Source organism: Lissotriton helveticus, chromosome 7, assembly GCF_964261635.1.
Source record: "Lissotriton helveticus chromosome 7, aLisHel1.1, whole genome shotgun sequence".
Taxonomy (NCBI): Eukaryota; Metazoa; Chordata; class Amphibia; order Caudata; family Salamandridae; genus Lissotriton; species Lissotriton helveticus.
Genome location: NC_136068.1, coordinates 185,224,024 through 185,248,174, shown reverse-complemented (window position 1 = coordinate 185,248,174; position 24,151 = coordinate 185,224,024). Strand labels below are relative to the sequence as shown.

Below are 24,151 nucleotides of genomic sequence, written 5' to 3'. Positions count from 1 at the left end.
GTTTGTATTTTGTTATTAAATGTATGTATTATTATTTTTTAATACTTTAATGGGTTAATTAAATATAGAATATTATTTTTCATTCAAAAGGTTTATACATGTGTTTATTTTATTTTTATATAATTATTAAAGTTTATAAATGAAATAAAGATAATAATAAAATGTAATTAAGAAAATATATGTATATGTACACATTTATTGTGTTTATATTCATTAAATTAAGTTTATTTGTTATAATTAGTTAAAATATAAATGTAATTTAATTTATTTTGTTAATAATATGAATATTATTTAATTAATTATTTAAGTTATATTATTTTTTAAAGTCGATATTTTTTACATCTATATTTTTGAGTCAATATTGTTGTACTTACCTGTTTAAGTATAGGGATTCGATATTTTTGTAGTCAATATTTTTACATCTATATTTTTGTTAACTATATTTTTGTTATCGATATTTAAACATGGAACCTTAAATTTGTACCCGTGGTGACAGGTGGTGGGCACCGGCACTCGTTTTGGGCAACAGTGACTTATTTTTCACCCTTATACTTTGGCCAAGATAGAACGATAGAAAAGGGAGAAAGTAGGTGCACGAGAAAGATATAAAAACAGTGATAAAAGGAGAGAGCAGGGATGAAAAATAACTTGCTGAAGGGAGATAAGGAGACAGGATCGTAGAGTGATGGAAGAAAGAGGCATACGATTTTATCATGACAAGAAGTGCTTGTTATTCAGCAACCCCAACATTTGGTAATGTCAGCAGAAAGTTCTAAACAAAAAAACTTTGGACTGCTGTACTTTTACAAATAAGACAATGGAGTTGGGGCTCAATTTGTAAGGCTACCAGGTACTATTATAGCATAGTCTATTGAGAAGAGTAGCACTCGTTATAATGCATGTGTTTTCTACGCATGCCATTACAACGCAAGTCGTTACAACACTATGGGGTCGATTCTGATCCGGTAAAATCCCCGTCCGTACGAATCGTATCCGGAGCCGTTTCCGTACGACTCGTACGTACGCCGTACGACCGGACGATTCCGATCCCGATCGGCCGACCGGGACGCGATTCGTACGGTACACGTCGATTCGTACGGAGAAGTGCACGATCACCTACACACCGTACGGCGCGTACCCCCCATGATCGCAGGGGTACGCGCCGTACCCCTGTGATCATGCGGGGTACGTGCCGTACACCCAGCGTACATGGGGGGTACGTGCCGTACACCCAGCGTACATGGGGTACGGCACGTACCCCATGTACGCTGGGTGTACGGCACGTACCCTCATGATCGCAGGGGTACGCCACGTACCCCTGTGATCATGGGGGGTACGCGCCGTACCCGGGGGGCCGTTCCGTACCTGTTTCGGGGCGAACTCTGACTGTACGACAGTTTCCAGCTCCCGTAGAAAAAGGGTCGTATGGAGCGTACACAACACGGATCGTACTTGCCGGGTCGTAAAAAGCAGCCGCGAAACGTATGAACGTCGCGTACAGCGACTTCCGAGGGCGATTCGTACGGGAATTTCATTCGTATGGTCCCTGGTACGATTCGTACGGATAGCTGCATCGGGTGTGGATCGTACTACGTCGTTCGTACGGAGACGGTTACGGGTACGATTCGTACGGAAAAAAATGCTCCATACGACGATTCGGAGCGCTTTTTACCGGATCGGAATCGACCCCTGTGTTGTTAAATCGCATGCCATTACAATGCAAGTCGTTACAAAAACTTGCTGTAGAGGGGGGCGCTGGAGTTTGGAATAGTATAATTTACTATTCCAACTCCAGTGTGTGCCATCAGTAGGGAAGGTGTTGGATTGGAAATTCGACAAATCCAACACCTTCTACCCCCTAAAGCAAGTTGTTGTAATGACTTGCATTGTAATGGCATGCGATATAACAATGCGTCATTGTAACAACTTGCGTTGTAATGGCATGCTATGTATCACGTGTTTTAAATGATGTTTCCCATCGAGAAGAGTCAGGGTTGTGGTACCCATGCATGGAACAATGTATCGGGCACCCAAAACAACTAGCCTGTATGGTGATGGAATGTCAGATGGCAGAATGATTGACATATAATTTGACTGTGCAAAGGTCTATCCTAGAATACTAGAATAATACAGTTTTTTGGTGTAGGAAGAATACAGGCTTTTGAACTCTGATTCAGAGCCCTTTCTCTATGGGGTTGTATGTCAGAATATCATTGGCAAAAATATTATATGACAGAACTATTTTCCAATTGGGTGCAGATTTCCTATTTCTATCTCCAATGGGGCGATATGTTTTTTAAACAATATTTTTAAGACAAAATATTTCTCTCAAACAATAGTTTGGTTATGATATTCTGATTCCATACAGCGTATGCACATTTTGTCATTGTACATATCACAGATTGGCCATAATTATTTGTAACTGTGAAGAAAGGGGGACGAGGAGAACACACTTCTTCAATATATGCCCCTTCCTTGGCACCACAGTACTAGGATCCATCTCCACCCTTCGAAACATCACAATAGAGAAAACCCTCATCTTATAATCACATCACCCACACTTACCCTGTCCAGGAAAGTGCCTAATTTGAGCTGGTGGTTTCCAGTGCTAGGCACCGGCACGTAGTAATTGTAAACACTTGCACTTATGACAGTCTGCCACATGGTGGTGCAGTTTGTCTGATTTCGAGTGAGCCCAGCAAAACACTTGTTTACTATTTCAATATACATTAAAAATGACATATACCTTCCGTTCAAGATATTCTTATACCTTTGGGGTCCTGGAAATGTATGAATTGTCACACTTGTAGAAATGTGAAGGTTAGTAGTTGTGTTGTTGCTTCCATTGGCAGTGCTGGCAAGGGCAATGGGTAGTGCAAGCTGCAGTGGCCTCCGAACAAGTTCCCTGGAATTTTTGTTTTTTTACAAAATAAGCACTGGAAGCTTGAAATGTCCTCTCTCACTACCCACAGCACGGAAAAACCTTTGTTGGATAATCCAACACCCGCAGAGTTATCTCTGCCCAGCAGAACATAATGCGCCCAGCCGTTGGCAATCAATGTGCTGTATAAATCACTTGAGCATTTTAAGAAGTCCATATACTCTTAAAAAGTGAGACCCAGAATAGCAAAATTACAACAATCCAAGGGTTGAGAGATTATGAGGAAACAGTTGCCACAAACAAATCACCAGGGAGGCAATAAGCCTCCTCTTTTGTTCTTCGGACCAGGCTACTCATTGGATCTCTTGACACCTCGTGAACAGGGACTGTGTCCATGTTGCCCTCACATTATACAGCAGTAGCTTTCTGAGACGATAACGGGGTTACCTGAGACATTTTCCTATTTTTCTGGTTTGTCTTATTTATGGGTTAATGATTTCCTGAGCAGTGTGATGGCTGGAGGTGGAACTGACATTCTGGTTGTCCTGGACTTTTATGCCCATCCCTTGGTTGACTGGGGTTACTTATTGAATGAGCTTTCCTTGGAGGCTGGACAGACCACTAGTCCCCAGGCAGAGATTGCTCATTAGGTGGTTTCCTGGTGATGTGTGTTTTAGCGTTTTAATGATATTTCATGCATTCCATCACATCACACGCCTACTTAACCTGTGAAGCCTGTATACAAGTTGACAGTGTTATTTGCTGATGACCTCGTGGCTGTGGGAGATAAACAGTTGGCATCATGTCCTGCCCCTGCAGGGGTTGTAAATAGGACATGTTCTGTCTGCAATGCTACCATTGCCAGGTGCATACAAAGTGGAGAATCTTGAGCTGTTTTACCACTACAGGTTCATTGAATCATTGCTGTATGTGTCTACCTTGCAAGGTTGAAAACTGTTGCATGCTGTGGAATTTTCTGTAGTGCCTTCATACTGATTGTGTATGTAGCTGCCTTACTAATCTTTGATCGTTTATTTGATTAAATAGCTAAGTCTTGGTTTGACCATTGGAGCCAGACTTTCTCACTTGCTGATGCTTCTGAACATGTGGCGGGGACTTACAGGCTGTAGTATGATTAGGGGTCTCTGTTTTATGTTTTTTTTGTTTCAACATTTCCGTCTGTGTTTATCCATATTCATTTGCTACCATCTTATTCATATTTTTCCATATTTATTTTGTTTTGAGAATACATAGAGACGTAAAATTGTATATTTACGCATTTATTTGACTGATAAACATGCACTCATACTTTGATACCTTTCACATTTTAGCTAATTAAGCGGCCAAACGTAACAAAACACTACACCCACAGGTAAATATTAGCATTATATACAGATATTTGTTAACATATGATGTGATATGATAGTCTATCTATATTGCACGCAGCTACTCCAAGGAGTGTCCGGCGCAGGACTGGCAGAAAAGTCGACAGTGAAGAGTTAGGCGTGCACAAAGAACCAGGGGGCATATTAGCAAGGGCAGTATCGCCGCTTTAGAAGGACTTTTTCCCGCTAAAGTGGCGATATTTTTATCGCCCTATCAGCAAGCTGTCGCTAACTGCAGTTAGCGACAGCTTTTAGGCGATAGCGACTGGTTTGGGGCCCGCTTTGAATGTCAGCGCTATTTATCGCTAATGACATGCAAAGTGGGCGTACCCAACCTGTTAACGACTGAAAGCAGTCGCTAACACAGCTATCGTCTATTAGCAATACCCGCGACGCAATAAAAAAACGCGTGCTAACCGCGATTAGCGCCAGGATTTTATACCTGGTAAAAACCTGACTTAGCCATATTAGTCAATAGGAGGTGGATTCTACGGCTAAGTCCCCACCTGCCTATTAGAGAGATTTTCCTTAGCGATAGAATTTTTATTGCTGGAAATCTCATGTTTAACATGGGTTTCGCCACTATCGCTGGATTTTATATCGCATTGGAGATAAACATTGGTAATACTGCGTTATCTCCGCGATAAAATCCAGCGATAGGAGGCTATAAAAAAATTCATGCTAAGCGAGGTTTGCGATCATTATCGCAAGTTGTTGCTAATAGGCCCCCAGGTTTTCAGTTCCTTTTTAAATAACAATGGATTACTCATGGTCCGTAGCTCCAACAAGAGCTGATTCCATGCTGACGAGCCAAGAAAAGCAAGCAGTCTACCTCCGGTTCTCTGTCGATGAATCCTTGGGATGCTTGCCAGAAATGTACTGGTGGATCTTAGCTGTCTTGTAGGGTTGTAGAAGCTGAATCTGGTTGTAAGGTAATTGGGCCTGTATGATACAAAGCATCGTGTACCAATACCAGGGCTTTTAATTTAACCCTCTGATGGGCAACCAATGGAGTCCCCGCAGATGTATCCTGATATGAGTACTCCTCGCAACATTTAGCAAAAGTCGGTCGTCGCATTCTGGATCACCTGAAGTTTATCCATTAGGTGCTCCGGAAGGCCCAAATACAGGAAATGTAATCCTGTTTTTTTTTTTAACTCTCCACTATGTCTATCTGCTCAGTTGTTGGCCTAAAATTCATGGAGGACAACATGAAGAATCACTCACAAGAAGCACAATTTTCTGTATTTTTTTGCTTTTATAAATAAATACAGACAGGAAACACATTGTTTTCTGTCTGTATTTCGTTTGAAAAAATCTGTTAAAAAAAAAGGGAAACTGGGAGCCTTATTTATCATTTGTGTGCGTCAGTGACTTCTACGCTGTGAGCGCACTATGTCCCAGTGCACAGAAGTGGCGTAACATATGCCACCGCAGTCCCTGCGGTGCGGGGGGGGGCCCCGAGCTTCAGGGGAGCCCCTCAGCACAGTATGCTGGCCTGCGAGCTCCTAGTTGAGGGTGGGGGCGCTCCATGTATAGGGCAGGACTGGGAACCACAACCGTCCCTGGCAAATTGCACGGTCGCCCCGCCTCCCCACTCAGGGGGGGGGGGGGGGGTTGTGGGGGTGTTGGAGGTGCCGCCGAGCTCTTTGCTAGGGCCGGTTTTCGGCCGATTTTAGCCCAGGGCTGATTTTAAAACGGTCCTGTAACAGAAACGGCCCCCAGGGGCCCAAAACCGGCTGCCACCCGTGCAGCGCCCCGGGGGATTGCCCGGTGCCCGCTATGGCCAGTCCGGCCCTGTCCATGTACCTTGCAGGGGGCTCCCTCAAGTGTCATTACGCCAGTGACGCACAGAGCTGTATGCACTCAGAGATGCACAAATAATGCAAAGGGTCGGATGCTCCAGAGTATTACGAGATGCACAGATTATGGCCCGGATCCAAAACTCTTCAGAGCTACAAGTCACCAAGAGAGGCACGCGGATAAAGGCCCATGGCGCCAACGAATGCACCAATCACGTGCCAGCATTAAGAGCGCCACATCACTGAAGGGGAAACTACATAGCAACATTAGAAGCACAAATCAGAGGTAAGGCTGGAACGCCGGGCATTCAGAAGAGTACAAAAACAATTTGAAGTAGCCATATTAAAGGAAAATGAACCCAATTAAAAAGCCGTTCCGGCTGCCTAATGAGACCAGAAATTGAAAGGCTGTGTGAGGGGGATACACGTGACAAAAAGAAAGAAGTTGGGGGTAGAGAGACAGAGAGGAAAGAATGGCTGTAGGGGAAAGTGGAAAAGACGAGAAATGAAAGGCGAAGCAGAGTGGAGGGGGGCATGCGGCACGTTTATGGCATTTAGCACCCGGGCGCAGGGACAATTTATTTCTGAAATGAGGCCCCGGGGCGAGGGGGAGAGGTGGAAGGAGTTTCACAGATGGATAAAGGGGGTAAATGTGTGAGGAAGAGGGAGAAAGGCGAAGGACCCAGGAAGTAAATATAGATCAGATACACTTCTGAAAGGCACTGAAGTGAGATGAGAGGGGAGACTGTAAAGGATTGAGAAGTCAGTGTGAGGGAAGAAGAGGGCGGTGTGCAAGTAAAAGGGAAAGATGTAAAAAGGGAATTGTTTGAAAGCAAGAGAGGGACTGGAGTGAGAATGGAAGTAAAAGATGTAAAAAGGGAATTGTTTGAAAGCAAGAGGGGAATGGAGTGAGAATGGAAGTAAAAGATACAGATATAAAAAAGGGAATTATTCGAAAGCAAGAGAGGGGCTTCAGTGAGAATGAACTATGAAAATGAACGAAGGTGAGGTGATATTGAGGAGGGATTTAAGAGGGATAGAGAAGAGAGTTGGGAATATGTGAGGGTTGGCGAGAAAGACAGAAGAAGGTGAAAAAAAATAAGAAAGCAATATGGAGAGGAGAATTTGAGGCAGGGAGGGGAAACAATTTAGATTAAGGGATCCCAGGACCCCAGGATATTGTTGGTAACAGAGGGCCAGATGTAGGTCGCCCAATACCGGTCGGTAACGGACGAAATTACCGAATTTCGTCTGTTACCGACCGGTATTTGGCATTTGGAATGAGGGTGGCATGATTGTAGGATTCGGTATTTTACCGAATCGGTAACTTAAGGAATCGGTAAATTACTGAATTCTTAGCATACCGATTCGGTAAATTACCGAATCCTTAATGTAGGAAGCACATTTAAGGATTCTTTATTTATCACCAACTACAAGTTGGTGGTAAATAACGAAAACCGTTAAAAAAGCAATTTTGTGCTTTTTTAACAGTCCCATGTGGCAGACATGCATTTATGTGTGCCACATGTGCCACATGTGCACCCATGCACTATTCAGGTGTGCAACAGGGTGTCAATGTGACACTTTGACACCCTTGTAAATCTACCCCCTATTACCGATTCCGTATTTACCGAATCGGTAATTCTCATTCATTCCTATGGGCCTCCAGGCCCATAGGAATGAATGGGGAATACTGAATCGGTAAGTACCGAATCGGTATTTACCAAATTTTACCGATTCGGTAAAATTTACCGAATCATTAGCTACATACCATTTACCGATTCTAAAATGCCGAATCGCTAAAATTCGGTATTTTACAATCTGTAAATGATATTTACCTACATCTGGCCCTAAGTGTTACCATTTTAGAGGTAAACCGCTTAGGGGTGGTTGTAATTTACTGCATGGATTCGTAACATGTAATGTTTTTTTTTTTTTTAAACGTGCACAGTGCATGTCATAATGTTTTGAGAGTCGAAATTGATTGTTATATATGTTTATATTTGTAGTGAAACCCCTGAAGAAGAGCACATTAGTGCTTGAAATGCATTGGGGACTATAAGATCCACTTCTGAAGATGTTTTGTTTGTGTTTTGTGGCGTGCCCAGAAAAAGGATTGGAGTAGCATATCAGTGGCATGACAAGCAATGTAAAACACGTTGTCTAACGTGCGATGAAATATCTGAAAATAAAAGAAGCCATTCAAAAGATTTTGGAGTACATGGATTATTTGTTTAATATTTGAAAATCCTCATCAAATTAAAACAAATGCTGTGCGCCCGGGTAAGGAACGCGAACCCGGTCCTATTTTTCAAGTTGTCATTTCAAACGTGAACCAGGGCGGATCACGTGCTCAGGCTGCACGCTCAGCAGGTGAAAATGTATTATGATCCACGAAGTAAAAACAAACACAGGTGTGCACAGTAACTCTTTTGAGGGAGGGGAAACGAGCCACATGGAGGAGAGCTGACTGCAAAAAAGAGGGAAGTGGAGAAAGTGAAGTCAGTGGCTGGAGTGATGGAGAGTGGATCAGGAAGGGGGAGGGCAGAGCAGTTGAGGAAAGGACTGCCTGTGTGGGGAAGTGGTGGGGAGTGGGGATGATGAAAGGAGAGAGTGATAGTGAGTGAGGGAGAGTGAAGATAGGGAAAGAGGGAACAGAAAGGTGTGAGGTAGAATGAAGAAAAAGAAAGTGGTAAGAAAGGGGTGAAGGGTGCAGATAAGGAAAGGAGGGCAGGAGGGGGTGAAAGATGCAGATAAGGAAAGGGGGGCAGAAGGGGTGAAGGATGCAGATAAGGAAAGGAGGGCACAGGGGGTGAAGGATGCATATAATGAAAGGAGGGCAGAAGGAGTGAAAGGTGCAGATAAGGGAAGGAGGGCAGAAGGGGTGAAAGGATGCAGATAAGGAAAGGAGGGCAGGGGAGGGTGAAGGGTGCTGATAAGGAATGGGCAGAAGTGGGTGAGGTTGAGTGCAGATATGGAAAGGAGGGCAGAAGGGGGTGAAGGATGCATATAAGGAAAGGGGGGCAGAAGGGGGTGAAGGATGCAGATAAGGAAAGGAGGGCAGAAGGAGTTGAGGTAGAGTGCAGATAAGGAAAGGGGGCAGAAGGGGGTGCAGTATGTAGATAAGGAAAGTAGGGCAGAAGGGGATGAAGGATGCAGATAAGGAGAGGGGCAGAAGAGGGCGAAGTGTACAGATAAGGAAAGGGGCCGAAGGGGGTGAAGGATGCAGATAAGGAAGAGAGGACAGAAGGGGTGAATGATGCAGATAAGGAAAGGAGGGCAGAAGGGGTGAAGGATGCAGATAAGGAAAGGAGGGCAGAAGGGGTGAAGGATGCAGATAAGGAAAGGAGGGCAGGAGGGGGTGAAAGATGCAGATAAGGAAAGGGGCAGAAGAGGGCGAAGTGTACAGATAAGGAAAGGGGCCGAAGGGGGTGAAGGATGCAGATAAGGAAGAGAGGACAGAAGGGGTGAATGATGCAGATAAGGAAAGGAGGGCAGAAGGGGTGAAGGATGCAGATAAGGAAAGGAGGGCAGAAGGGGTGAAGGATGCAGATAAGGAAAGGAGGGCAGAAGGGGTGAAGGATGCAGATAAGGAAAGGAGGGCACAGGGGGTGAAGGATGCAGATAATGAAAGGAGGGCAGAAGGAGTGAAAGGTGCAGATAAGGGAAGGAGGGCAGAAGGGGTGAAAGGATGCAGATAAGGAAAGGAGGGCAGGAGAGGGTGAAGGGTGCTGATAAGGAATGGGCAGAAGTGGGTGAGGTTGAGTGCAGATATGGAAAGGAGGGCAGTAGGGGTTGAAGGGTGAAGATGAGGAAGGGGGCAGAAGGGGGTGAATGATGCAAATAAGGAAAGGGGGCATAGGGTGCAGATAAGGAATGGAGGTCAGAAAAGGGTGAAGGATGCCGATGAGGAAAGGATGGCAGAAGGGGGTGAAAGATGCAGATAAGGAAAGGGGGGCAGAAGGAGGTGAATTGTGCAGATAAGGAAAGGGGGCAGAAGGGGTGAAGGATGCAGATAAGGAAAGTAGGCCAGAAGGGGTGAAGGGTGGAGATAAGGAAAGGAGGGCAGAAGGGGTGAAGGATGCAGATAAGGAAAGGGGAGAAGGGGGTGAAGGATGCAGATGAAGAAAGGAGGGCAGAAGGGGTTGAGGTAGAGTGCAGATAAGGAAAGGGGGCAGAAGGGGGTGAACTATGCAGATAAGGAAAGTAGGGCAGAAGGGGATGAAGGATGCAGATAAGGAGAGGGGCAGAAGAGGGCGAAGTGTACAGATAAGGAAAGGGGCAAAAGGGGTGAAGGATGCAGATAAGGAAAGGGGGCAGAAGGGGGTGAAGGATGCAGATAAGGAAAGGAGGGAAGAAGGGGTTGAGGTAGAGTGCAGATAAGGAAAGGGGGCAGAAGGGGTGAAGGATGCAGATAAGGAAAGGAGGGCAGAAGGGGGTGAAGGATGCAGATAAGGAGAGGGGCAGAAGAGGGCGAAGTGTACAGATAAGGAAAGGGGCAAAAGGGGTGAAGGATGCAGATAAGGAAAGGGGGCAGAAGGGGGTGAAGGATGCAGATAAGGAAAGGAGGGAAGAAGGGGTTGAGGTAGAGTGCAGATAAGGAAAGGGGGCAGAAGGGGGTGAAGGATGCATATGAGGAAAGGAGGGCAGAAGGGGGTGAATTGTGCAGATAAGCAAAGGAGGGCAGAAAGGGTGAAGGGTGCAGATGAGGAAAGGAGGGCAGAAGGGGGTGAAGGATGCAGATAATGAAAGGGGGGAAGAAGGGGGGAAGGGTGCAGATAAGGAAAGGAGGGCAGAAGGCGGTGAAGGATGCAGATAATGAAAGTAGGAAGAAGGGGTGAATTGTGCAGATAAGGAAAGGAGGGCAGAAGGCGGTGATGGATGCAGATAATGAAAGGGGGAAGAGGGGGTGAATTGTGCAGATAAGGAAAGGAGGGCAGAAGGGGTGAAGGATGCAGATAAGGAAAGGAGGGCAGAAGGGGGTGAAGGATGCCCAAAAGGGAGCGAGGGGTGAAGCGGTGAATTGTGCAGATAAGGAAGGAGGGCAGAAGGGGATGCATTTTGCAGGTATGGAAAAGAGGGCAGAAGGGGGTGAATTGTGCAGATAAGGAAAGGGGCAGAAGGGGTGAAGAATGCAGATAAGGAAAGGAGGGCAGAAGGGATGAAGGATGCAGACAAGGAAAGGAGGGTAGAAGGGGCTGAAGGATGCAGATAAGGAAAAGAGGTCAGAAGGGGATGATTTGTGAAGACAAGGAAAGGGGTCAGAAGGGGTGGGCAGAAGGAGGGCAGAAGGGGCTGAAGGATGCAGCTAAGGAAAGGAGGGGTGAATGGGGTGAATTGTGCAGATAAGGAAAGGAGGGCAGAAGGGGTGAATGGTGCAGATAAGGAAAGGGGGCAGAAGGGGGTGAAGGATGCAGATAAGAAAAGGGGTGCAGAAGGGGTGAAGGATGCAGATAAGGAAAAAAGGGCAGGAGGGGGTGAATTGTGCAGATAAGGAAAGGAGGGCAGAAGGGGGTGAAGGGTGCAGATAAGGAAAGGAGGGCAGAAGGGTGTGAATTGTGCAGATAAGGAAAGGGGGCAGAAGGGGGTGAAGGATGCAGATAAGAAAAGGAGTGCAGAAGGGGTAAAGGATGCAGATAAGGAAAGGGTGCAGAAGGGGGTGAAGGGTGCAGATAAGGAAAGGAGGGCAGAAGGGGGTGAAGGGTGCAGATAATGAAAGGGGGAAGAAGGGGTGAATTGTGCAGATAAGGAAAGGAGGGCAGAAGGGGTGAAGGATGCAGATAAAGAAAGGAGGGCAGAAGGGGGTGAAGGATGCATATGAGGAAAGGAGGGCAGAAAGGGGTGAATTGTGCAGACAAGGAAAGGAGGGCAGAAGGGGTGAAGGGTGCTGATGAGGAAAGGAGGGCAGAAGGGGGTGAAGGAAGCAGATAATGAAAGGGGGAATAAGGGGGAAGGGTGCAGATAAGGAAAGGAGGGCAGAAGTGGGTGAATTGTGCAGATAAGGAAAGGAGGGCAGAAGGCGGTGAAGGATGCAGATAAGGAAAGGAGGGCAGAAGGGGGTGAAGAATGCATATGAGGAAAGGAGGGCAGAAGGGTGAATTGTGCAGATAAGGAAAGGAGGGCAGAAGGGGTGAAGGGTGCAGATGAGGAAAGGAGGGCAGAAGGGGGTGAAGGATGCAGATAATGAAAGGGGGAAGAAGGAGGAAGGGTGCAGATAAGGAAAGGAGGGCAGAAGTGGGTAAATTGTGCAGATAAGGAAAGGAGGGCAGAAGGCGGTTAAGGATGCAGAAAATGAAAGGGGGGGCAGAAGGAGTGAAAGGTGCAGATAAGGGAAGGAGGGCAGAAGGGGTGAAAGGATGCAGATAAGGAAAGGAGGACAGGAGAGGGTGAAGGGTGCTGATAAGGAATGGGCAGAAGTGGGTGAGGTTGAGTGCAGATATGGAAAGGAGGGCAGTAGGGGTGAATTGTGCAGACAAGGAAAGGAGGGCAGAAGGGGTGAAGGGTGCTGATGAGGAAAGGAGGGCAGAAGGGGGTGAAGGAAGCAGATAATGAAAGGGGGAATAAGGGGGAAGGGTGCAGATAAGGAAAGGAGGGCAGAAGTGGGTGAATTGTGCAGATAAGGAAAGGAGGGCAGAAGGGGTGAAGGATGCAGATAAAGAAAGGAGGGCAGAAGGGGGTGAAGGATGCATATGAGGAAAGGAGGGCAGAAAGGGGTGAATTGTGCAGACAAGGAAAGGAGGGCAGAAGGGGTGAAGGGTGCTGATGAGGAAAGGAGGGCAGAAGGGGGTGAAGGAAGCAGATAATGAAAGGGGGAATAAGGGGGAAGGGTGCAGATAAGGAAAGGAGGGCAGAAGTGGGTGAATTGTGCAGATAAGGAAAGGAGGGCAGAAGGCGGTGAAGGATGCAGATAAGGAAAGGAGGGCAGAAGGGGGTGAAGAATGCATATGAGGAAAGGAGGGCAGAAGGGTGAATTGTGCAGATAAGGAAAGGAGGGCAGAAGGGGTGAAGGGTGCAGATGAGGAAAGGAGGGCAGAAGGGGGTGAAGGATGCAGATAATGAAAGGAGGAAGAAGGGGGAAGGGTGCAGATAAGGAAAGGAGGGCAGAAGTGGGTAAATTGTGCAGATAAGGAAAGGAGGGCAGAAGGCGGTTAAGGATGCAGAAAATGAAAGGGGGAAGAAGGGGTGAATTGTGCAGATAAGGAAAGGAGGGCAGAAGGGGTGAAGATTGCAGATACAGAAAGGAGGGCAGAAGGGGGTGAAGGATGCCCAAAAGGGAGCGAGGGGTGAAGGGGTGAATTGTGCAGATAAGGAAAGGAGGGCAGAACGGGATGCATTTTGCAGATATGGAAAGGAGGGCAGAAGGGGTAAAGGGTGCAGATAGGGAAAGGAGGGCAGAAGGGGGTGAATTGTGCAGATAAGGAAAGGGGCAGAAGGGGTGAAGGATGCAGATAAGGAAAGGAGGGCAGAAGGGATGAAGGATGCAGACAAGGAAAGGAGGGTAGAAGGGGCTGAAGGATGCAGATAAGGAAAAGAGGTCAGAAGGGGATGAATTGTGAAGACAAGGAAAGGGGTCAGAAGGGATGGGCAGAAGGAGGGCAGAAGGGGCTGAAGGATGCAGCTAAGGAAAGGGGGGGTGAATGGGGTGAATTGTGCAGATAAGGAAAGGAGGGCAGAAGGGATGAATGGTGCAGATAAGGAAAGGGGGCAGAAGGGGATGAAGGAGGCAGATAGGAAAAGGAGTGCAGAAGGGGTGAAGGATGCAGATAAGGAAAGGAGGGCAGGAGGGGGTGAATTGTGCAGATAAGGAAATGAGGGCAGAAGGGGTGAAGGGTGCAGATAAGGAAAGGAGGGCAGAAGGGGGTGAATTGTGCAGATAAGGAAAGGGTGCAGAAGGGGGTGAAGTATGCAGATAAGAAAAGGAGTGCAGAAGGGGTGAAGTATGCAGATAAGGAAAGGAGGGCAGAAGGGGGTGAAGGGTGCAGATAAGGAAAGGAGGGCAGAAGGGGGTGAAGGGTGCAGATAAGGAAAGGAGGGCAGAAGGGGCTGAATTGTGCAGATAAGGAAAGGTGGGCAGAAGGGGTGAAGGGTGCAGATAAGGAAAGGAGGACAGAAGGGTGAAGGATGCAGATAATGAAAGGAGGAGAGAAGGGGGTGAAGGATGTAGATAAGAAAATGGGAGCAGAAGGGGCGAAGGGTGCAGATAATGAAAGGAGGGCAGAAGGGGGTGAAGGATGCAGATAATGAAAGGAGGGCAGAAGGGGTGAAGGATGCAGATAATGAAAGGAGGAGAGAAGGGGGTGAAGGATACAGATAAGGGAAGGGGGGAGAAGGGGTGAAGGGTCCAGATAAAGAAAGGAGGGCAGAAGGGGTGAAGGATGCAGATAAGGAAAGGAGGTCAGAGGGGGTGAAGGACAGTGCCGGACTGATAATACTGGGCACCGGGCAATCCCCAGAAGGCCGGAAGGGGTGGAGGCCGGTTTCTTTACAGGGGGCCGGTTTTGTTACTGGGGCCGATTCTTTAAAAATCGGCCCCAGTAACTAAATCAGATGGCAATCCTGCTTCCAGGCCTGTGTCCGGCATCTCTGCTGCTCTGCACAGTCAGGCTGGGACCCGCGGGGGTCGGTGGTGTGTGCATTGCAGCAGTCTGCTGGCAGGCCCAGAGGAATACAGGATTAAGGGCCAGTCTGGGTTGCGCACGGGTGGGAGAACCCCATATTTGTTTCAAGACCTTAAAACGAAATAGATGGCTCTTCTCTCTCGGCCTGTAGGAAGAGTATGCATTCTATGTAACCCCAAAAACTCAGAGAACTGGTACGCCGAATTCCATGCAGTAAAGGGGCACCATCCTGGGGGCGGGGCCATTGTAACCCCTGCACCCAAGTTCGAGCTGATGTGTCCTTGAAAATATTTGTTACATAAGTGGCTTCGCCACTGACGTAACAAAACTTGAGGGTCCCCTCTGCAAGGTACGTGCATGAGCCCCCACCGGACTCAATCGAATCAGGGGCTGTCCGGCCAGAGTACTGTGCTGAGGGGGGCCCCTGGAGTTTGCCCCCCCCCTCTGCACTGCAGGGATTGGTGGGCCTGTGTTCCGCCACTGGGCTTTGCTTCAAAAACACAATTTTCTTACCAAGCCTGATCTCCAGGAGCCTGCAAGAATAACCTGACTGGCCAGAACATTTAAAATTTAAATAATGTTCCATTTCTATTGAAAAATCCTTAAAGAATACTTTGCAAAGCATGTAGTCATTCAAAGGCCAATCCATCTGGAAACTTACTGTCCTCATTAACTGCAGAAGAAAATCCAGGCTTATGGCAAAATTATTCAAGGAAAACACACAAGATGATGGACGGAATGCTGCACAATGCCAAAACATTCACCCCCAGTCACAGATCTGGGTTTAATCCATCGTTATTTTGCTCACCAAGCCACCCCAGTTCAGACATGGCCTTATGCAAATCAGTCTTGGCCCTGTGCCTCATGGGAACAGTCCAGCCCGAACTGCCAAGCCATGTCTTCCCTGGACCGGAATCAAGCATCCTAGGACCGGTTTCAAGGCTCATTAAATCATACAAGTGCAAAACGTGTAAAAGCAAAGCGTGACGGTGACACAGGCTTATTGCGCAAAGAAGCAGCCTTTGCAGACACCTCCTAAGCCAACTGACGTCCGTTCGTCAGCAACAATAGTGACCTACCAGAGGTGTGGCCACTGCACACTCCACTGTTTTTCAAATGTGCACGAGAAAATGGCCATAATAGGAAGACAAAACATTTGGGAATCAGGTAAGACTATTCGCAGGAGTCTTAATAAATGGTTATTTGAACAGCGTTCATTTATAATTAATGTTACTTCGCTGTGGGGTATGGAGAATTCTGCAGCAGGGACATTGACGGGTATTTAGTCAGATGAACTTACCTAAGCACATGACACAAGACGAATGTAATTTAATCATCCCCTCCAGTCATTGTTTCAGCACTAAAGAAAGATCTCATTTGATTAATGTTTTAAGTTGGTTCAGATACCTACCGTAGGGTTTTATGTGGCGGGAGATAGTTGGTCCTGATGTCCTTGGCATGGCACCCCTCCCCCATTTTTTTGCCTTCAATCTTCCTGTGTTTTCTGACCTTACTTTTAGGACTCTGTGCACTTTACCACTGCTAAACAGTGGTAAAGTGCTTGTCCTCTCTCCTTAAAACATGCTAACATTCGCCTGCACCCAATTATCACATTTAATTTACTTGTAAGTCCCTAGAAAACTGGTACTACATGTACCCATGGCTTGTAAATAAAATGCCACTAGATGTCCTGGTAGTGAAAAGCTCTTATATTTGTTTTTCAATTCTGAAAGGACTATCTTTCCCTAAGGATGGCATTGGGTTAAGTTGTACATTTAATAAATGATAACTTTCAATTAGGAGCAAGAAGGAATGTTGAGTTTGGTGTCTAAAGAATTGGAATTTAAAACCCTCTTTAGTGGCTTTAATGGTACAATGTCAAACATTCACCCCGGTACAGAGATCTAGGCCTAAATCCATTGTTGTTTGCTCCTCATGCCATACCAGTGTGGACCCAGCCGTATGCAAAACAGTCTTCACCCTGCACCCAATGGGAACAGTCCAGCCCAGAATTCCAGGCCAGTTTCTCCCTGGACTGGAAACAAGTATCCTAGGACTGGTTTCGGGGTTTCATCCCTCATCAGCCAGAATAGCTTGACTCCAGTGGCTTGGAGAGCACAGGACCCACGTCTGGGCATACATGTCCCACTTGGGGAGACAAATGCAAAAAGAACAATTGATTGACAGAATGCAGAACAATGTCATACATTCACCACAGTTCAGAGATATGGGCCTAAATCCATTGTTTGTTGCTACCCATGCCATTCCAATTTGAACCCAGCCACATGCAAATCAGTCTTCACCCTTTACCCAATGGGAACAGTCCAGCCTGAGCTGCCAGGCCAGGTTCTCCTTGGACTGGAAGCAAGCATCCTAGGACCGGTTTCGGGGTTTCACCCCTCATCAGCCAGGATATCTTGACTCCAGATCCTATGACTTGGGGTGAATGTATGGTTTATTCAGCATTCCATCCATCATTTGTTTGCGTATCACTTTTGGAAAGTTGGCATTTTCTCTTGTCCTAACCATTTGGTGCCTGCAGCCTGCAGGCTGTTTCCTGGATCTCATGACTAGGAGTAGCTGGCAGATGGTCTTTGTATATTGCTCCCAGGAAGTGAGACAAAGTAGCATAGGTGTTAGCAGGATGACCATCTCTGACTTGATGAGGGGTAGGAGTTGACTTGTCACCTACCACACTTGCACATCACAAAGGCTCTGCTGAGCACACTCACAAAGGGTTTGACACTAGTCTATTGTGAACCCAGACAATCTGGGGCCAAGGCAGGGGGTGGAAACCTCCAGAGCCTTCTCCTACTTCAAAGTGGGCACCGGATATAAATACTGGACCCTCAGACCTAACTCTTCCATACACCTCTGGACTTGTGGAAGACTCTGAAAGACTGCTGTGCTGTTCTGCAAGAAGTACTGCTAGTCTATTCCCTGCTGACATGCATCTTGAATCTAGGACCACCAAAGGTGCTCCAAGGGCGAGTTGGCTGGCCTCCTGATCAGAGTCTCAGGGACAGAAACGGCTCCAACCACCTTGAAACCAACACCTTGACTCTGCCTGCTGTGAGTCCTACTCCCCAAGTCACGCCCTCCCAGTTGTGGACCCTTGGAAGTGGGCCTGAAGATGCTCTGCCAGCCAGTCATGGTCATGTGAGCAGAACTGACACAGCGCAATGCATCTCTTCACATCCGCTACGGTACTGCAGCAGCATGACACATACAGATGGCGAACCTTGCATCGCAGCCCGTAGTTTCCTCAGAACTACTGCTGCACTATGCAGCCTCGACACAGGCCTTCACATCGCAAATTGATCATAGACTGCATCCTCAACAACGGCTCAGGATTCCGCATTGCAGTACTGCATCTTCCTCTGAACCGCAGCTGTGTGACGCATCTGTGATGTAGGACTATGCATCTCAAGTCCCTGGCTGACGGCATCCTCAACGATTATGTAGGGTTCTGCATTGCAGCCTTGCAGCTCCTCAGAACCCAAACTGTGCAATGCAAACTTAATGCAAGATCTTGCAATGCTCCGCAAACCAGGATTTAAGGTACTTTTTTCAGCGGGCCTAACTGGGTCCCTGTATCCAGCCCGTGCAGTATCGTGGTTGGCCTGAACTTGTGACTTTGTCCCAGTCTGCCCCAATCAGATAACCATAGTTGGCATTTTGTGCTTCTAGGCACTATTTTTACTTAAAGCTTTGAAATTACACATCTCCAGTTCTATTGATTGGATTTTTGTCATTTTGGTCTCAAAATATTTACTGTATTTTTCCAAATGGGTGTAGGATTTTTCTTGTGTTGTTTGGTTTCACATTATCACTGTTTGAAGTGCTGCATAAATAATGCATTACACCTAAGTTAAGCCTGATTGCATTTGTGTCAAGATACCAGAGGATTAAGCACAGGTTAGTTTGGGGTTTTCTTGTGTTTCACCTTGAAAGAGATTATGGATCTTGCTTGAGTAAGGTTGCACCCCCCTCAACCAGTACCCCAATTTACAATGTTGGTGTTCAGCAGTGAGATTTGGACTTGTGTTTGTGTAGCCCATACAGCAATTTTGTGTTAGATCATAGATAAATAAATTGTAACAATTTGAGATTCTTTTAAATTCGCCTGGATTGGTCTTTTTGATTTTTCCAAATTCCCTCTAATTCTAGATGGCTGTTGTGCCTGGAACCACACCTGCAAGGATGGAGTTTGAACCTGCCAAATAGATACCTTAACTGTGGCTGAGATCAAGGAGTTTTGTAAAGAGAGGGGATTTCCAGCGGAGTACAACACCAGAAATCTGGAGCTCCAGACGGGGCTGAGGGCCTGGGTGGAAGTCCACCAGTCTCTGGTTACAGCAACAGAAGGGGATGATGATGTGGAAAGGCAGGGAGGGGACCTGGATACCAGTTCTGAGATGCAGCATTCAGCTGAGGGGGATGACTGGACTCCTGCTAGAGCAGAGAGCAGTGTACCTTCCCAAGGTCCATCCCCAGAGCAGCTGGTGGACAGGAAGGCTGACAGGGAGCTTAGGCTGCAGATGACCAAGCTTAAGATGGAAGAAAAGAAACAGGCTATTGAGGCTGAGAGAGCCTTGGCAAAGAAGAAAGCTGATGCTGAGAGGGTCTTTGCAAGGGAAAAGGTTGGGGCTGAGAGATATTTGGAAGAAATGAGACTAAACATGGAGGAGAGGAGAATGGCTCAGGGAGCTGGACATCAGAGCTAAACTGGTGGCATCCAATAATTCTGGTAGCAGCATACATGCAGTGCCCTTAGGAGATGAGAGGGTGCACAAAGGATCTGGTGCCTAACTTTGCTGTGGGGGATGCCATTGACAACTAGTGTGAAGCCTATGTGGTTGCTTTGGAGATGAATAGGGTTCCTGAGGAGGATTGGGAGGCAAGTCTCTGGAGCCACATACCTATTATAGGAAGTGATGCCCTACTGACCCTAAAGAAGGGGTACAGTATGAGGTATCACCCCCATGATGGACACCTTTGTCAGGAAGTATAACTTCACCCCAGAAAAATAGACGTAGAAGTTTAGGGAGATTAAAAAGCTGCCCAATCAGTCTTGGGTGGATTATGTTGATTCCTTTTGCAAGGCACTGAATGGATGGGTGTAGTGGCAGTGTAGTGAAAGATTACCAAGGGCTGTAAAATTTGATAGCAAGGGAGCATATGTTCAGACTTTGTTTTGCAAACCTGCATCAACACCTGATTGATAGGCAGTTTACTGACCCCAGAGAGATTGCCAAAGAGGTGAGCCGTTGGCTAAGCACCAGGGCCCACAAGAAGGTATCTGGGAGGGGGGTCATCACAAGGGTGGGCAGAGTCCCCACCAGAAGAAAAAGGGGGTGAGAGAAAAAAAAAAACAAGGGGTTCTTGAAAGAGTCCCATGACAATTCCCCAGGGCAGGATTTCCAATTCCCACCTGAACAGAAAAAGAGTAAGTTCCCTGACATAGGTACTCAGGGAAGTTCACGCCCAAGTGCTATGAGTGCCAATAGGTTTGGCACTTCAAGGGTGATGTCAAGTGTCCCAAGCGGGCTAAGCACCCCACTGGTGGGCAGACACTGTGGCTTAGTGTAGTGCTAACTAACCCCCCCAGTTAGTATTGGGGTACTGCAGTAGCTACCCTGGTGCCCCTGGGTGATGGAAAGATGCTGCCAAGGGCCTTTATGCCTAGCAATACTAAAAAGTAGAGGCAGTGGGTCACCATCAATGGGAAGAATGTGGATGCTCTGAGGGACACAGGAGCCAGCATGACAACTGTCAGCTGTCAACTAGTGTCCTCAGAGCGGGCAGTCTCTAATGTAGTCCTCCAGGTTGTAGTAGCTGACAACCACCATACAGTAGCTCTGGTTCACTTTAAATGGGGGGCTCTCAGGTTTCTTGAGGATAGCTGTGAGTCCATCCATGTCTGTGGATTGGCAGCTCGGTAATGACCTGGAGAACACCATCTGGATAGAGGTGGAGCTTTGGTCCTATCTTGAGATGCTGAGGTTACCTGAGTGGGTGTGCCTGAAGACACGGTCCATGGCCACCTGAGAGTGTAGTTAGGACGACCTGTAGCCAGGAAGTATGGCCCAGGTACCTGCTAAGAAGAGAAAGGGCAAGTGACACAGGAAACCTGCTCCTGAAGCTCCCATGGTTCAGGAGGAGGCGGGCCCAAGGTAGAAGTCCTGAAACCTACAAGGGAGGGCATTGCCACCCTGGGAAACCTGGCTGACTGACCAATTTGCAGAAGGAAGGAGGTCCCTCCAGGGGGAGTTCTGCAGATCACAGAAGGAATGCCCTACTCTGGAGGGCCTATGGCAGCAGGCCAAGGCCCAGGCAGCTGGTGACACCTCTGGTGATCATCTGATTTACTGGGAGAATGATCTCCTTAATAGTGAGCCTAGGATTCATGAGCGTGTTCCAACCCTGTGTTGGTGGTCCCCCAGTGCTACAGGGCCTTCCTACTGGAGCTGGTTTATGATGTTCCCCTGGCAGGTCATCTGCGCAGGACAAGACCTTTGGCAGACTTGTCCCCCACTTCTATTGGTCGCGGATGAAGATGGCAGCAGATGCACTCTGCAGGTCATATGACACCTGCCAGGAAAGTGAGAAATCAGAAGGAAAGCGCAAGGCTCCCCTCCCGGTTGGTACCCTCTTTGAGAGTATAGGCATCTAAATAGTTGGGCCTCTGGACCCCAACACAGCCATGGGCAAAAGGTTCATCCTGGTCTTTGTGGACCATATCATTCAGTACCCGGTAGCCTTTCCTCGGTGGCCAGGGCACTGATAGGGATATTTACCTGTGTGGAATTAAGGTCTTCCATTGGAACTGTATTTTTTGATCTCCTAATTACTTGACGATGTCTGACGGATCTGCATGATGGTGTGTTGACAGAATATTGAGATAGAAGAAAAGTCTGTACATCCTCTAGATGCACATAGCTTTTGATATTTTCTCTGTCGCTATTCTGTTCACAGTATTCTGATACCACCATATTGCTATGCTCAATGTTTCGTAATAAAATCTGCATGACATTTAACAGATGTTTGACGTTGCTGGCTTACATGCTTCATTTCAAATATTTTGTAGCTTAATCAAGAGTGGCTACATTTATTTGGGGTGCTCTAAAAGTAGCATTTTCCATTTTAAATTCACAAGGAATATTTGCTCCAGTTACTTAAAAAATTGTTAAACCAGAAATTGTGAATCACAATGACACCAAACGTGGCTTCAAGATAAGACCTTATTCAGAGCAGATGCTTTTTGGTGTTTGTTGGTTCTGTTATGTAGTTGCTGACATATTTTCTGTTTAATAAAGTGTAATAGGTTTCAAATGTTTAATATTTTGTACATTTTAACATTTAGGTTTGAGAGCCAAAATAAAAAGAATGACTTCAATATGAGAACCGATTTTAAATTATAAACAAATATTATTGGCTAAGCTTCTGGTTTTTGCTGTATGAATTTAGTTCTGTAAGCTTCTCACCAAGTTCTAGAACCAGTGAAAACCCCTTCAGGAATTGCTACCTGTCACCAATTGAAAATATTGTTCTTGATGCCACTTCAGTATGTAAGCAGTTAAGATGTAAATTAACTTTTTTTACTGAAAAGAGACAGTAGTATTTATTATAAAAAAAATGTAATCCCCCAGGATTTATAAATTACTTAGATTTGCCAGTTATTGTAAGCAATGCAGCCTAACTGCCACTAGACACTGCCCATGACGCCACACATTATGTCCCACTTTATGTGTAAGGTTACCCTTTTAGGTCTGTGAATCCACCTTGAGAACACTGAATAAAAAAAAATGAAAATGAAAAAAAAAAGCCCAGGGAGCTAAAATTAACACATAGGACAGAAATCTGTGTTCAGTGCCACCGCCACGTCGCGGGAGTTTGAAGCACGCAAGCTTGTTCTGGAGTCTCTTTGAAGTGAACTCAACACTATCCAATCCTATTGTATCTGCAGAATGTAAGTCTCTGTGTATCATAGGTAGGGCTCCCATTTTTTTGTGTTTTTTTTGGCCATTTCCATCTGTATTTATCCATATTTATTTTTTGGCCATTTTATCTGTATTTATTCATATTCATTTTGTGTTTTGCGTATAAATGAAGTTGCAAAACTGTACATTTCCATATCTATTTAACTGATAGACGCGCTTTCATACTTTGATGTCTGTCGTGTTTTAGCTATTTAAGCTGCCAAATATTACACAACAATACATCCACTGGTAAATGCTAGCATTATGCCATAAATGTATGTTGATATAAGAAATTGCATTCTCTTTCTCAATTTCCTATGCTGTCCATCTGCTCAGCTGCCGGCCTATAATTCATGTAAAACAGCATGGAGAGTCACTTAAAAGAAGCACAATTTTCTGTATTTATCCACTTTTAAAAATAAATGCAGACAGAAAAACATTGTTTTTTGTCTGTATTTATTTTTTTTAATCCGTAAAAATGGAAAACAGGGAGCCTTAATCATAGGTGAGACAATTTTCACTCTCATGTACTGTTACACTCTAAGCTGTCTCACGTGGGCACACACTGGTTCGGTCTGGACGAGCACTCATCCTTTAGTTCCTTTCAGGGACATTGCAAATACTTACACAGGAGCAACACATGAAGACCATGCAGAAGGACTCCATGACGCCACCGATACCCACCACCCAGGTGAGCCTGAGGAAGAGGATGACCCCGAAGATGTTCTGAAGGCAGGGCAGGTAGACGCCCATGAAGGTGCCCATGCGCGGCGCCTGTAGGAAGAAGAACGCACAGACTGTTACTATCAGTGAAATCATAAACACTAGTCATATGAGCACTCTCACCATAAGACCATCAGTAGACCATGGGCTCTAGTGAGAGCTTCAACCACGCGGACAGTGGATGACTAAAAAAATCATAACAGTCAGGGAGAACAGAGTGACTTATGTACAAATTTTCTTCTCAACATTCAGAAAAAATGCTTGGTTCTTCACACTCTACTTGTGAGCAATTGTAGGCCTAACTGGAAAGAGCTTTATGACTCTTATATTGAGATCAGTCAATTTGTAAAACATGTTTACACATTTACAAGTTCCAACTGGAAACCATGACTTTTGAGAAATAGCTAGGTGACTTATTGACAAATTTCAAGCAGGCAGGTTTAATTTCAGCCTTTACTTAAGTTTCTTGATTCCTTCTACAAATGCATTTTCCTCATAGCAGCCATGAAAAAATAGTGATATATGTCGCAGTCAGTTTTTGTGGGACATATTACAGGCTTTTCCCACTTGATGAGTGTTGGACACGGCCCTTCCTGGGGGATTTCCCTAAAACATTTAGCTTTTTTTCCACTTCATTTTTGTGGATTCTCTTTTTGTGGCCTTAAGACTTTGGATGTTTTCTCACTGTAATCCAGTGTGAAAGCGAGCATGCCCTTTCTACGCATGCTTGGAAATGGTGCTTACTTGATTGTTTTAGGTG

The 24,151-nt window shown here is 46.2% G+C and overlaps 1 protein-coding gene across 1 annotated transcript in view; it reads right to left on the bottom strand.

Moving 5' to 3' along the window:
- Window positions 1-24,151, bottom strand: part of SLC12A5 (solute carrier family 12 member 5) — a 503,432-nt gene that overhangs the window by 334,872 nt on the left and 144,409 nt on the right. Inside the window, exon 4 of the mRNA XM_078652979.1 lies at window positions 23,296-23,442. Within this exon, the coding sequence (XP_078509105.1) occupies window positions 23,296-23,442 (147 nt within the window). The remainder of the gene's footprint in view (window positions 1-23,295; window positions 23,443-24,151) is intronic.